The sequence below is a fragment of the Haliotis rubra genome, unplaced genomic scaffold (assembly GCF_003918875.1).
Source record: "Haliotis rubra isolate DU_JTF1 unplaced genomic scaffold, ASM391887v1 Scf442, whole genome shotgun sequence".
Taxonomy (NCBI): domain Eukaryota; kingdom Metazoa; phylum Mollusca; class Gastropoda; order Lepetellida; family Haliotidae; genus Haliotis; species Haliotis rubra.
The window spans coordinates 659,309-672,630 of NW_025767127.1; the positions used below are offsets into that span (position 1 = coordinate 659,309).

General features: G+C 43.8%; 1 protein-coding gene across 1 annotated transcript; it reads right to left on the reverse strand.

Moving 5' to 3' along the window:
- Positions 1-2,068: 2,068 nt before the first annotated feature.
- Positions 2,069-5,182, reverse strand: LOC124289468 (extensin-like). Its single transcript, XM_046726083.1, has 7 exons — positions 4,778-5,182; positions 4,147-4,606; positions 3,742-4,046; positions 3,352-3,631; positions 2,662-2,856; positions 2,356-2,574; positions 2,069-2,226 (listed from the first exon to the last, which is right to left on the reverse strand). The coding sequence occupies exons 1-7, from the start codon at positions 5,180-5,182 to the stop codon at positions 2,069-2,071; spliced, it is 2,022 nt and encodes a 673-aa protein (XP_046582039.1).
- Between the last annotated feature and the right edge of the window lie 8,140 nt (positions 5,183-13,322).

Here is a 13,322-nt window from a genome sequence, read left to right on the forward strand (position 1 = left end):
ACATCACCTTAATTATCACTGCTAATACTATGTAAATATTTTAAATGGATGTTCCCTCCTGAAAATGAAGAAAATAGAGAAGAATTACTAGCCTTTAGAGTATAGAATCCAGTGTGGAGGAGATATAGTGAAAGGACATTCCTCCAATAGCTTGGAATATTTAAATGTGAAGAACTACAGTACCATGAGAGTACAGAATCCAGTGTGCTATGGATGGAGAAACCTGCCCCTCCCCAGGGCAAGACTGGACATTTGATAGCACCACACAGATCTCGTTACACTCCACAAACACTTCATACTAGTCTGACCTCAGCACAAATCTACGCACTTACATCAGAATAAAACACTCGTCAACTGATACTTCTGTTTGAATATCTTGGCCTTTTCCGTGAAAGGACCCAGAAGTATATTATATGAATTAAGCTAAAGGCAAAACATCACTGACATTACTGGAATACAGAACACTGAAAGACACTTAAAGGAGAACACTGGAAAATTGCAATAACGGACTGGGTTAAAGATAAAGTCATCAGAAACATGTACCTCAATTGTTAATGAAAAATTATTATTATTTACATTTTAATTGCAAAAACAGTTTCAGCTATCTCAGTTTCAGCCATTATGCATATTCCGCTAACGGTCACGTGACCTTTTACACTTGTGATGTCATATGTTAATTGGTCAGCCATAATGCATAAGACCAAGCACTACAGTAATGTTAACTGCTTTCTTCTGTCGTTCTTGTCATGTGTAAGATGGGGTATTGTATTACCTGGGGTTGCATGGCGTCATCGAACAATGGAAATAGCACCACGGACGAGTTAAATAGTTTGGGAGGCAGTTTTTGATAGACATAACTGTTACCTTAGACCGTTCATGTGGTACAAACATATTTCATGTTCATTTCATAATATTCTATTTAACCTCCGTCATTACATGTTACAACTTACTGTCAGTGGTACTTTTTAACATTGATTAAATCACGTCTGAAATTTCCCATGAGCTTGAAAATGTTTCGCTATTACATTCATTCCGGTTTGGAGCCTCAAATACAGTCTACTAGAAGGAAACATTAGAAACAAATACAATGGCAAATGATGAAGTACTTGTTTAATTCAAATGTTTTCCATTTTGTTGAATTACGCGCATCGGCAACAGACTCACTATTTGTCAGTATTGTGTGCGGTGAAAATTGTTCTGTATTCTCACTGGCTGACCTGATGTCATTCTAAAGTTATGATTGAGCACCATAACTATTTCCATAAGCTAAAACTAGGCAAATATACGTTGTCCTGACTAGTATTTTATAATTCACCAGTTTTCATGACACTAATTATCTGCATCGCATATATTACCTCTTCTCATACAGGCTGGGATCTTGTATAGAGACAAGATAATATGATAAATAGGATCATCATTTCTTTTCAAACAAAATAATTCCTTGCAACAATGTAATTTTTGTAGCAGACAATTTCTATTTCCGCTGTCTGAAGCATAATTATTTTTAATAACATTTTCTGGGACAATGAATTTTTATAAAAATGCCAGAATCCACTGCAATCCCATTTTAAAAAAATTATATTTTCTTGAGGTTTGGTAATTTATTACAGATGTGAATGTGCTGGTTGAAACTGTAGCATATTAAAAATATAAAGTAAAATTGCTTGGAAATTATATTGTCTATATAAATGATTATTTGGACATCAAGTGGTGACTCCATTTCGCTTGACTTTTCAAGCTGATGTAAAGTCAGCTCATATTTATATGGTCTAACATCCATGTCAAATATGACACCAAGAACATCTTTTATTGCTTCAGAATCCATGGTCACTGTCAAGTTGTCAGCTAAAATCAAAGAGGAAGCCATAGGCAACAGGCACATATGACATCATGTCACGTGACACCTGCTTCTGCTCATTAACTGTCAGGTGTTTCCGTAATAGGCGAAATATAAGTGCATTTTTTACATGTTTATTTTGCTAGTTTTTGTTCAACTTCAATCTGGAAAGTGACTTTTAAAATGCTTTTACCCCTATGACATAAACAACTTTTGCGTTAATATTCTCCTTTAGGTCTGCAGCAAAGCTGACAGATAACAAGACGCTGTGGGAGGGATGTTGTGGGAGGGGCACTGAGACTCTGTGAGGGATGTTGTGGGAGGGGCACTGAAACGCTGTGAGAGGGATGACACTGTGGGAGGGATGTTGTGGGAGGGGCACTGAGACACTGTGGGAGGGGCACTGAGACACTGTGAGGGATGTTGTGGGAGGGGCACTGAGACACTGTGGGAGGGGCACTGAGACGTTGTGAGAGGGGCACTGAGACACTGTGGGAGGGATGTTGTGGGAGGGGCACTGAGACACTGTGGGAGGGCACTGAGGGGCACTGTGAGAGGAGGGATGTTGTGGGAGGGGCACTGAGACACTGTGGGAGGGCACTGAGACACTGTGAGAGGGATGTTGTGGGAGGGGCACTGAGGCGCTGTGGGGGATGTTGTGGGGCAGGCGCTGGAGGGATGCTGTGGGAGGCACTGAGACGCTGTGGGAGGGATGTTGTGGGAGGGGCACTGAGACACTGTGGGAGGGGCACTGAGACACTGTGAGAGGGATGTTGTGGGAGGGGCACTGAGACACTGTGGGAGGGATGTTGTGGGAGGGGCACTGAGACGCTGTGTGGGAGGGATGTTGTGGGAGGGGCACTGAGACACTGTGGGAGGGGCACTGAGACACTGTGAGAGGGATGTTGTGGGAGGGGCACTGAGAGCTGTGGGAGGGCACTGAAACTGTTGTGAGAGGGCACTGAGGCACTGTGGGAGGGATGCTGTGGGAGGGATGTTGTGGGAGGGGCACTGAGACACTGTGGGAGGGGCACTGAGACACTGTGGGAGAGGGATGTTGTGGGAGGGGCACTGAGACACTGTGGGAGGGATGTTGTGGGAGGGGCACTGAGACGCTGTGGGAGGGGCACTGAGACGCTGTGGGAGGGATGTTGTGGGAGGGGCACTGAGACACTGTGGGAGGGGCACTGAGACACTGTGGGAGGGATGTTGTGGGAGGGGCACTGAGACACTGTGGGAGGGCACTGAGACACTGTGAGAGGATGTTGTGGGAGGAGGGCACTGAGACACTGTGGGAGGGGCACTGAGGGAGGGCACTGAGAGGATGTTGTGGGAGGGGCACTGAGACACTGTGGGAGGGGCACTGAGACACTGTGAGAGGATGTTGTGGGAGGGGCACTGAGACACTGTGGGAGGGATGTTGTGGGAGGGGCACTGAGACACTGTGGAGGGCACTGACACTGAAGGATGTTGTGGGAGGAGCACTGGATGTTGTGGGAGGGGCACTGAGACACTGTGGGAGGGATGTTGTGGGAGGGGCACTGAGACGCTGTGAGGAGGGATGTTGTGGGAGGGGCACTGAGACACTGTGGGAGGATGTTGTGGGAGGGCACTGAGACGCTGTGAGAGGGATGTTGTGGGAGGGGGCACTGAGGATGCTGTGGGAGGGATGTTGTGGGAGGGGCACTGAGACACTGTGGGAGGGATGTTGTGGGAGGGGCACTGAGACGCTGTGGGAGGGATGTTGTGGGAGGGCACTGAGGAGAGGGATGTTGTGGGAGGGGCACTGAGACACTGTGGGAGGGATGTTGTGGGAGGAGCACTGAGACACTGTGGGGAGGGATGTTGTGGGAGGGGCACTGAGACACTGTGGGAGGATGTTGTGGGAGGGAGCACTGAGACACTGTGGGAGGGATGTTGTGGGAGGGAGCACTGTGGGAGGGAGAGACGCTGTGGGAGGATGTTGTGGGAGGAGCACTGAGGACACACTGGGAGGGATGTTGTGGGAGGGGCACTGAGACAGCTGTGAGAGGATGTTGTGGGAGGGCACTGAGACACTGTGGGAGGGATGTTGGGGGAGCACACTGAGACACTGTGGGAGGGATGTTGTGGGAGGGGCACTGAGACTGAGACTGTGGGAGGATGTTGTGGGAGGGCACTGAGACACTGAGACACTGGGAGAGGATGTTGTGGGAGGGGCACTGAGACACTGTGGGAGGGATGTTGTGGGAGGGGCACTGAGACACTGAGGAGGGATGTTGTGGGAGGGGCACTGAGACACTGTGGGAGGGATGTTGTGGGAGGGGCACTGAGACACTGTGGGAGGGATGTTGTGTTGAGGGAGACACTGGGAGGGATGTTGTGGGAGGGGCACTGAGACACTGGGAAGGATGTGGGAGGGCACTGAGACACTGTGGGGAGGGATGTTGTGGGAGCACTGACACTGTGGGCACTGAGACACTGTGGGAGGGGGCACTGAGACACTGTTGGAGAAGGATGTTGTGGGAGGGGCACTGAGACACTGTGGGAGGGGATGTTGTGTGGGAGGGGCTGTGGGAAGGATGTTGTGGGAGGGCACTGAGACACTGTGGGAGGGATGTTGTGGGAGGTGCACTGGGAGGCGTTGTGGGAGAGAGGGGCACTGAGACACTGTGGGGAAGGATGTTGTTGTAGGGGGCACTGAGACACTGTGGGAGGGATGTTGTACACTGTTGGAGGGATGTTGTGGTAGGGGCACACTGTGGGAGGGATGTTGTTGTAGGGCACACACTGTGGGAGGGATGTTGTTGTAGGGGGCACTGAGACACTGTGGGAGGGATGTTGTGGTAGGGGCACTGAGACACTGTGGGAGGGATGTTGTTGTAGGGGCACTGAGACACTGTGGGAGGTGTTGTTGTAGGGGCACTGAGACACTGGGAGGGATGTTGTTGTAGGGCACACTGAGACGTGGGAGGGATGTTGTGGGTAGCTGTTGGAGGGCATTGTACAAAACTGTGACGTTGTGGGAGGGATGTTGTTGTAGGGGCACTGAGACACTGTGGGAGGGATGTTGTTGTAGGGGCACTGAGACACTGTGGGAGGGATGTTGTGGTAGGGGCACTGAGACACTGGGAGGGATGTTGTTGTAGGGGCACTGAGACGTGGGAGGGATGTTGTGGGTAGCTGTTGGAGGCCATTGCACAAAACTGTGACGTTGTGGAAGGGATGTTGTGGGAGGGATGTGGGAGGGGCACTGAGACGCTGTGGGAGGGATGTTGTGGGAGGGGCACTGAGACACTGGGAGGGATGTTGTTGTAGGGGCACTGAGACGTGGGAGGGATGTTGTGGGTAGCTGTTGGAGGGCATTGTACAAAACTGTGACGTTGTGGGAGGGATGTGGGAGGGGCACTGAGACGCTGTGGGAGGGATGTTGTGGGAGGGGCACTGAGACACTGTGGGAGGGATGTGGTAAGAGCAATATGACATGTGAAAGGGGCATTGTGGCACACTGGGAGGGGCATTGTGGGTCTCTGTAGGTGGGGCATTGTGGGACACTGTGGGTGCCTCACTACTGAGTGACACTACTAGGACACTATATATAGACCCAGTGAGACAGTATGGAGGGACACTGTTGAGGGACGCTGTGGGGAGACACAATGTTATGATATGCAATGGGATGACATGGGGGTTGGAATATTGGATGAAAATCATTGGAGGATAACTGTTGTGTACAAAATTTAAGTTAGCTGATATGACTTATACCACCCTACAATTGAGGACCGACTTTACCAACAACATCAAACCTATTGCCACAGGGTCATACCATCTGAACAAACAGTCAACGTGAACATGAACACCTATAAACCTCTGACAGAACTTGCCACATGTCCACAGCTAACTGTTATCAAGGGTACGCCTGCACTTGGAAACTTTCTAATGACTCTCAGTGAGTACCAAAACCAATTTACTTTCAAAGCATATGTCTCCCTCCATGTGTACTGAGCGGGATTCTCCGGAGATATTGAAACTTCCAGATCAAAGCTGACTGTGATGGCAGCCTCCTCACATGTCAAATGTGGCTGCCTTTTTCCCCTACCCTCTTAATTAGCTTCAAACTCGACACAAACTACACTTCTTTATTTCCAATCAATGCAGTGTTATTTTAGGGTCCGCTATAGTGTCAGTGCTCAGGCCAGGCAGGCAACACAATAACAAAAAACAAATCCTATCTCAAACTGCTCACTTTTTAGCAGTAATTCTATTGTAATTTTCCACACTAGAAGGTTGTTATTCTGCTAAGGGGCTTAGTTTAAGTTAGTGATTGCCAATTTTCTTGTTTTAGCTTTTGGCAAATAACAATGGCGACAACATCCTACAAACTACACACCATGCTGTTCGTGTAGAAAATCCCAACAGTCTTCATGGAATCCTCCCCTCAGGGGACCACCACTAAACTGCAGCTTTAGGGAAGTACTTGCATATATTCCTTTATGTTGCCATGGTTACGGAGAAAATTCTTCAGAAAATTTTACAGAATAATCCTAGAACAGCCAACATAGTAATTTGTCTATCATCTGCCAGCAGATTGAAAATTACATGGTGTAAACAGAAAATAGCATGCTATGTGTTATTCAGGCAGAATTTAATACTGTTAACTGTATTTGTGGTAATTACCTCCCTTGTGACAGATAACCACATATTTGGTGATGAATCGACCACACAAGAGCAGGAAGAGCATTAATGGTTTTAGAGCCTTATATGTCATACAGGCAGATGTGCCATGTTAGCACCAAGACCCACTTCTCCGTAGACACTGGCGCTGTCACATCAAAGGACAGCGCTGATTTTATATGGCTAAGTAGTATTAGGTGAATATTCACTTGGACATTCTCGTAACTAAATACTTAAATCTTATTAAGTGGATTATAAAGCAATCACTTTACCATCAGGATATCTCTGATATGGGGGAAAAAAATTACTTCCTTTCTTTGTGTCATCTTCGGTGTGTGTGTGTGTGTGTGTGTGTGTGTGTGTGTGTGTGTGTGTGTGTGTGTGTGTGTGTGTGTGTGTGTGTGTGTGTGTGTGTGTGTGTGTGTGTGTGTGTGTGTGTGTGTGTGTGTGTGTGTGATATGGAGCTTTGGTATCTGTGTACATTACTATGAATTATATTGACCAGAATTAAGGTGGAAGGGTAGCTGAGCAGTAGAAGTGTTTGTTTGTACAAGGAATACCAGGGTGTAGTTCCCAAGAATGAGTGAGTGAGTGAGTGAGTGAGTGTAGTTTTACACCACTTTTAGCAATATTCCAGTAATCCCAATATCCCAGAGGGGAACACCAGAAATGGGCTTCCCACATTGTACCCAGGTGGGGAATCGAACCCAGGTTTTTCAGCGTGACGAGCAGACACTTCAACCATTAGGCTACCACACCACCCCTAGGTCTCAAGAGGCGTCAGTGTCTGAAGCACATTCCTGGTATGGCCTCATGACAATTTAGAATTGTTTCTAAAAGCAGTGTAAAATCACTAAACTTACTATAAATAAACAAAAAATATTGATGACAAAAATAAAGCAAACCTTGCATTGTGGTGTCCGCCTCTCGCAAAGCACACCATTAAACTGTTTACAAACTCGTCAATATTTATGTCTAGGTCAATACCATGTTGCCTGAATTTTAAAAGAATCAATCAATGTTGTGGAGGACATGGCTATTTCCTTAAACAAAATCAATACTAACTCGGAAATCTAGCACAAATAGCTATCCAGTATCAGAACAAGTCACAATATCTGAGTATGTGCTCAAACCCAAATCCTGGAACATTTAAGAGAAACTATTTTTCTAGTTTTATAATATCTGAAGGTCACAAATACGCGATATTTTAAAATTCACTTCAATAAGTGAGTAGAGAATGGCAGTGCCTCCTGGGGAGCTGTCCTTAACGTGCGTCTGTCATAAACATGAGTGATGTCGAAACCAAAGACTTGCAGCTATGTTTAGATAAACCTTCGGCATTTATTCCAGGACAGACAATTTAGAACATAATCTGGCGGTGTAATTCTGTCTTTACGGGATTTGGGAGAATTTCAGCTCCATGGCCAGGCTTACCCATTGCAATCATATGTATATACTCGTTTTATTGCTTTCTTACACAGATTTCGAGCGTTGGTTGGTTGAGAGAGCGGTCATGTGATCTAAATTTCAAGGTTCATTACTCTTGAACCCTCTAATCGCTCATACTTGTGTGAGCTCGGTTTCAAGGACCCCAATAATTGGTGATGCCAATATCAGCTTCAATGAACCTGTTTCAAGTCACCCCAAGTTTGGCAATGTCACTACCAAGCGGATTGCCAACATTGTTCCTTTTACAGGAGTTTAATGTTTCGCGGTTTTGGGGTTCATCTGGGTTTTCTACCGAGGTCTGTTTAACAACTGCTCAATAAATTTCACAATAAACAATCACAAATAAATAGAATACAACAAGATCAGCTTCCTATTAAATACGCCGCGCGCACAACCTCAAGTCGGTCAGTGTATTATTACGTGGTGAAACAAGGTATTTACAAGTGAAAAGGTACAATGCCAGCTGGTTAAAATGCTATTGTTATTGCTTCTGATATTTGTTTCTGTTTGATGCTGTTATTGATGTTATACTTATTAAAGCAGTTTCAAATCCATAGCAATTTGTTGTTATATATTTTAAAGATCGGATACTTTGAGAACTATTTCTTCAAGGGTTGGGATACATGTGTTAAGAAAATCGCTGTATACAAACATCGGCTGCAATACGACGTTCTTGAACCCGAATGGCATTACAACATTTTCCAGGTATTAAAACACACTAAACAATGATCATCTACAAATGGGTGGAAAGCATTGCGTTAAAGCGTCTATAAGAATTGAATGTCAGTTTATTTTGTGTTTGCACTGAAAAAAACGATGTCAAAGCGTTGTTCAAACTCTCGCGTGAACTTCAATTTGGGAGAATTTCGCTCGTTCACGAGTTTGAACACAGTTTACATCCATTTTTCAGTGCAAGCACACAAATGTATATACTGTTATAATGAACATCTCTCTCTTATACTACTTGGGCAATAGTGAATGATAGAGCCAATTAATGTTCGTGTTTCTTGTTTGCGTGCGTTAAGGTTGCATGAAATGGTTGCAGGCTCCCACTCGTTTCTTCGTTTCATGATTAAAGCTGACCTATATTAAAATAATTTATATTACCGGTAGGTATAGAATACAATTATTTATTTAACTGACATGTTAAAAACGTCACCCATACCTCTGCCTCCACTGAGGATTGTGCATATATGAAATAAAAGCATGCTCACAATATCCACCACGGGTTGATGACACACGGGTGACGGGACCAAAGTGTCAGAAGTAGATAGAAGCGACAAAACTCTTTTCACATCCATAAGAAATCTCTGCTAAAAGCAGAGTCAATTGTGACTATATCGTGAGTATATATTGTTTTAGCAGTATTACAGCTGTACGATGTTGTTTGTAAACAAATCGAGTGTGGACCAAACAATCCAGTGATTGTCACCATGCAATATGATGACAGACCATGTGTTTAAGAATCACTATGAAATAGGGATAATACCAGGTGAGTGTATCCTGCCCCATCGGTGGCAAACATAATAATTGAGCGAGTGAGTGAGTTTTGTTTTATGCCGCATTCAGCAATATTCCAACTATATGGTGGCGGTTTGTAAATAATCAAGTCTGGACCAGACAATCCAGTGATCAACAGCATTAGCATCGTTCTGCGCAATTGGGAACCGATGACATGTGCCAACCAAGTCAGCGAGCCTGACCACCTGATCCTGGTAGCCGCCTTTTACGACAAGCATGGGTTACTGAAGATCAATATTCTAACCCAGACCTTCACGGGTAGGCACCCATAATAAATATATGCTAAGTCTAGTCAGTTGTTCACCTGAAATAATGTGGGAACGTATGGCATAAGTCAAAATAGGGAATTGCACCGAACATCATTCTTGTCATTGATGCATCAAATTTCGACATTTCCTCCACATGTCTACCATAAAGCCTATTGAAAACTTTACTGAGGTCTTGAATGTTGTAAGACTAGTGCTGCCATGACCAAAGGGTACAAGTGGAAGGCCTTGTCATCTCAACTGCTGCTATTGTCCTGTAATGTTACCTGCCCTGCCATGGCCCAGGTCCATCTGTCACCATGCTCATGTAAACTCATCACCTTCAGAATGTCGGTATGGCTTACAAGTATTTTTTTTATATGTTTCCTGTTCTGTGCCAAGGACTTTGTTAACTGTATTTTTCGATCCAGTATCTGACATGATAGTTTACAGGATATTCAGATGTAATGGGGAAAGGTTTTAGCAGACCAGCACTTACCAGAGATTTGGTTCCTATTTCTATGTACTGAGCCATAATAGATGCCAGAGCTTTCTAGAGGAAATAAGGTATAATGTTCATCTTGATCATGCAGCCTCCAGTACTGAGCCATACTGAAGCTGAAAGGGTCGTTGTCGGTACGGGTACTACAGATGTGTACCCCAGGTACATTTCTGTATACAGAAATGTACCCTGGCCATAATCAGAATACAGAAATGTACCCTAGGACGATTCCATTCTGCATTGTGGAGTTTTCTTAATCGGAACTGTCATACTGTTGTATTAGATGCATTTGATTGTGTTATATAAGAGCATACACAGTATAACGAATATTTCACGGTGCACAACGTAAATCACTCACAATCAGCTGAACGGGAACAACTACATACGGTTTCGGTATTGGGTCGCGGAATATGGACTCGTCCGTTGTTTAGGGTACCGGGTACGTTTCTGTAGTTTGACTTTGTTTAGGGTACATGTCTGTATACAGAAACGTACCTGGGGTACATATCTGTAGTACCTGTGCTGACAACGACCCCTTCAGCCATACTGAATCCAACCAACCTCCCAAATATCAATTACAGAAATATCAATGTAGATGTAAGCAGCCTTGTAGATAGTCATGTGAACATGCAGCTTTATTATACCTGTTTGTTCTGAAAGACAGAAGACAGTCAGTGAAATGGCTGTAAGATGGCCACAAGTTGCATTCCAATGGTCCTGGAATACCCTACTTGTCACAAGTGCTGCTCCTTGTAGATGAAGATACCGTACTTGTTCTGATAATGATCCTCAGTAAGTCACACAATGCTCATGGATCTCTCCAAAGATGTACAAGTTTATTCCAACAAGTAGATGATATGCCTTTGTACATAGCTGCACCATATGACTTGTGTACTGTTAAGCTTTCCCAAAAATAAAGTCTGCATTATTGTTTGTTTGTCTCCATTACTGTTAAGTTTTGTTTTTATTTGCAACATTTAACTCAAAATAATTCAAAGGATGTCTCCATTCAAATTTGATTGAAAGAATGGTGAAAACGCAGGAGTGATTTTTCTCTCATGTCATTGTAGCACCTGTATTGATGAGTACAAAATGGTGTCATCCATGCTGATTGGGACATATACTTTAGCATATAAAACATATCTGTATGTACAATCAGTGTCAGTAGCTGTTAAACACTTTACCTCTAATATATTGCACCACATACCATGATACCGCCACCTGTACTGCAATATACTGCAAAATGCATATCTTTTACCTCTGGCATCATATAGCGGTAACAGCTTGTATGAACTGCTGCGATACTACAATGCTCTTTACAGAAAACACTGTAAGTTGGCCAAAAATATCATCTGTTCTAAATACAGTTAATGACTTAAACTACATTCTTGTAAACAGGTTCACCAAGCTCCAGCAGGAGACTTGATTTATTTAACCTGTCCAACAACACGAACATTTCATCACAAACAAGCAGCTGCCCATTTATCTTTAATCACACTGCTGATTAATAAAAACACTTGAATGACAGAAGTTCACAAATAACACTGATTAGATCTATTACCGAACACCTAAATAAGCTGATCGATGGAATGGCGATCTTTATGGCAGTGATCTACACTCTGATGCTGGCTGGTCCACAACAGGCAGACTGCCTGCCACCAGAGTTTCCTTACGTATGCCTCACAGATGTCAGCCATGTTTGTATGCTTCTTGTAATACTGTATGCCACATAGCTGTCAGCAATATTTGTATGCTTCTTGTAATACTGTATGCCTCACAGATGTCAGCCATGTTTGTATGCTTCTTGTAATTCTGTATGCCACATCGCTGTCGGACATGTTTGTATGCTTCTTGTAATTCTGTATGCCTCACAGATGTCAGCCATGTTTGTATGCTTGTTGTAATTCTGTATGCCACATCGCTGTCGGACATGTTTGTATGCTTCTTGTAATTCTGTATGCCTCACAGATGTCAGCCATGTTTGTATGCTTCTTGTAATACTGTATGCCACATCGCTGTCGGACATGTTTGTATGCTTCTTGTAATTCTGTATGCCTCACAGATGTCAGCCATGTTTGTATGCTTCTTGTAATTCTGTATGCCACATCGCTGTCAGCCATGTTTGTATGCTTCTTGTAATTCTGTATGCCACATCGCTGTCAGCCATGTTTGTATTCTTCTTGTAATACTGTATGCCACATTGCTGTAAGCCATATTTGTATGCTTCTTGTAATATTGTTTGCCACATCACTGTCAGTCATATCTGTATGCTTGTAATACTGTATGCCACATCGCTGTCAGCCATGTTTGTATGCTTCTTGTAATTCTGTATGCCACATCGCTGTCAGCCATGTTTGTATTCTTCTTGTAATACTGTATGCCACAAAACTATCAGCCATATTTGTATGCTTCTTGTAATTCTGTATGCCACATCGCTGTCAGCCATGTTTGTATGCTTCTTGTAATACTGTATGCCACATCACTGTCAGTCATATCTGTATGCTTGTTGTAATACTGTATGCCACAAAACTATCAGCCATATTTGTATCCTTCTTGTAATTCTGTATGCCACATTGCTGTCAGCCATATTTGTATGCTTGTTGTAATTCTGTATGCCACATAGCTGTCGGCCATATTTGTATGCTTCTTGTAATACTGTATGCCACATAGCTGTCGGCCATATTTGTATGCTTCTTGTAATTCTGTATGCCACATCGCTGTCAGCCATGTTTGTATGTTTCTTGAAACATAGAGTGATGTAACATCAGCGAAATTGATTGATTTGTTCCTCAGTGTGCGATGCAGCTGAAACCCCCCGTCATTATATCACATTTTGATTTGGTAAGATTGATAGTGATTGAACTTATAGCCACTGTGAAATAACATACAAAGAAAGCTTGGCTAAACCTTATTCGTTTGTTTGTCTGTGGTTTGATACTACACTCAAAAATATTCCAGCCATATGATGACATCTGTAAAAAAATGATAAAATCTGTATGTCTGGACCTGACAATCCAATGATTGCCATAATGAGCATTAATCTCACCAACTGGGCTGCAGCGACATGCATTGACCAAGCTGATCCCATTAGTTGATCTGACTACAAGCATAGTTGCTT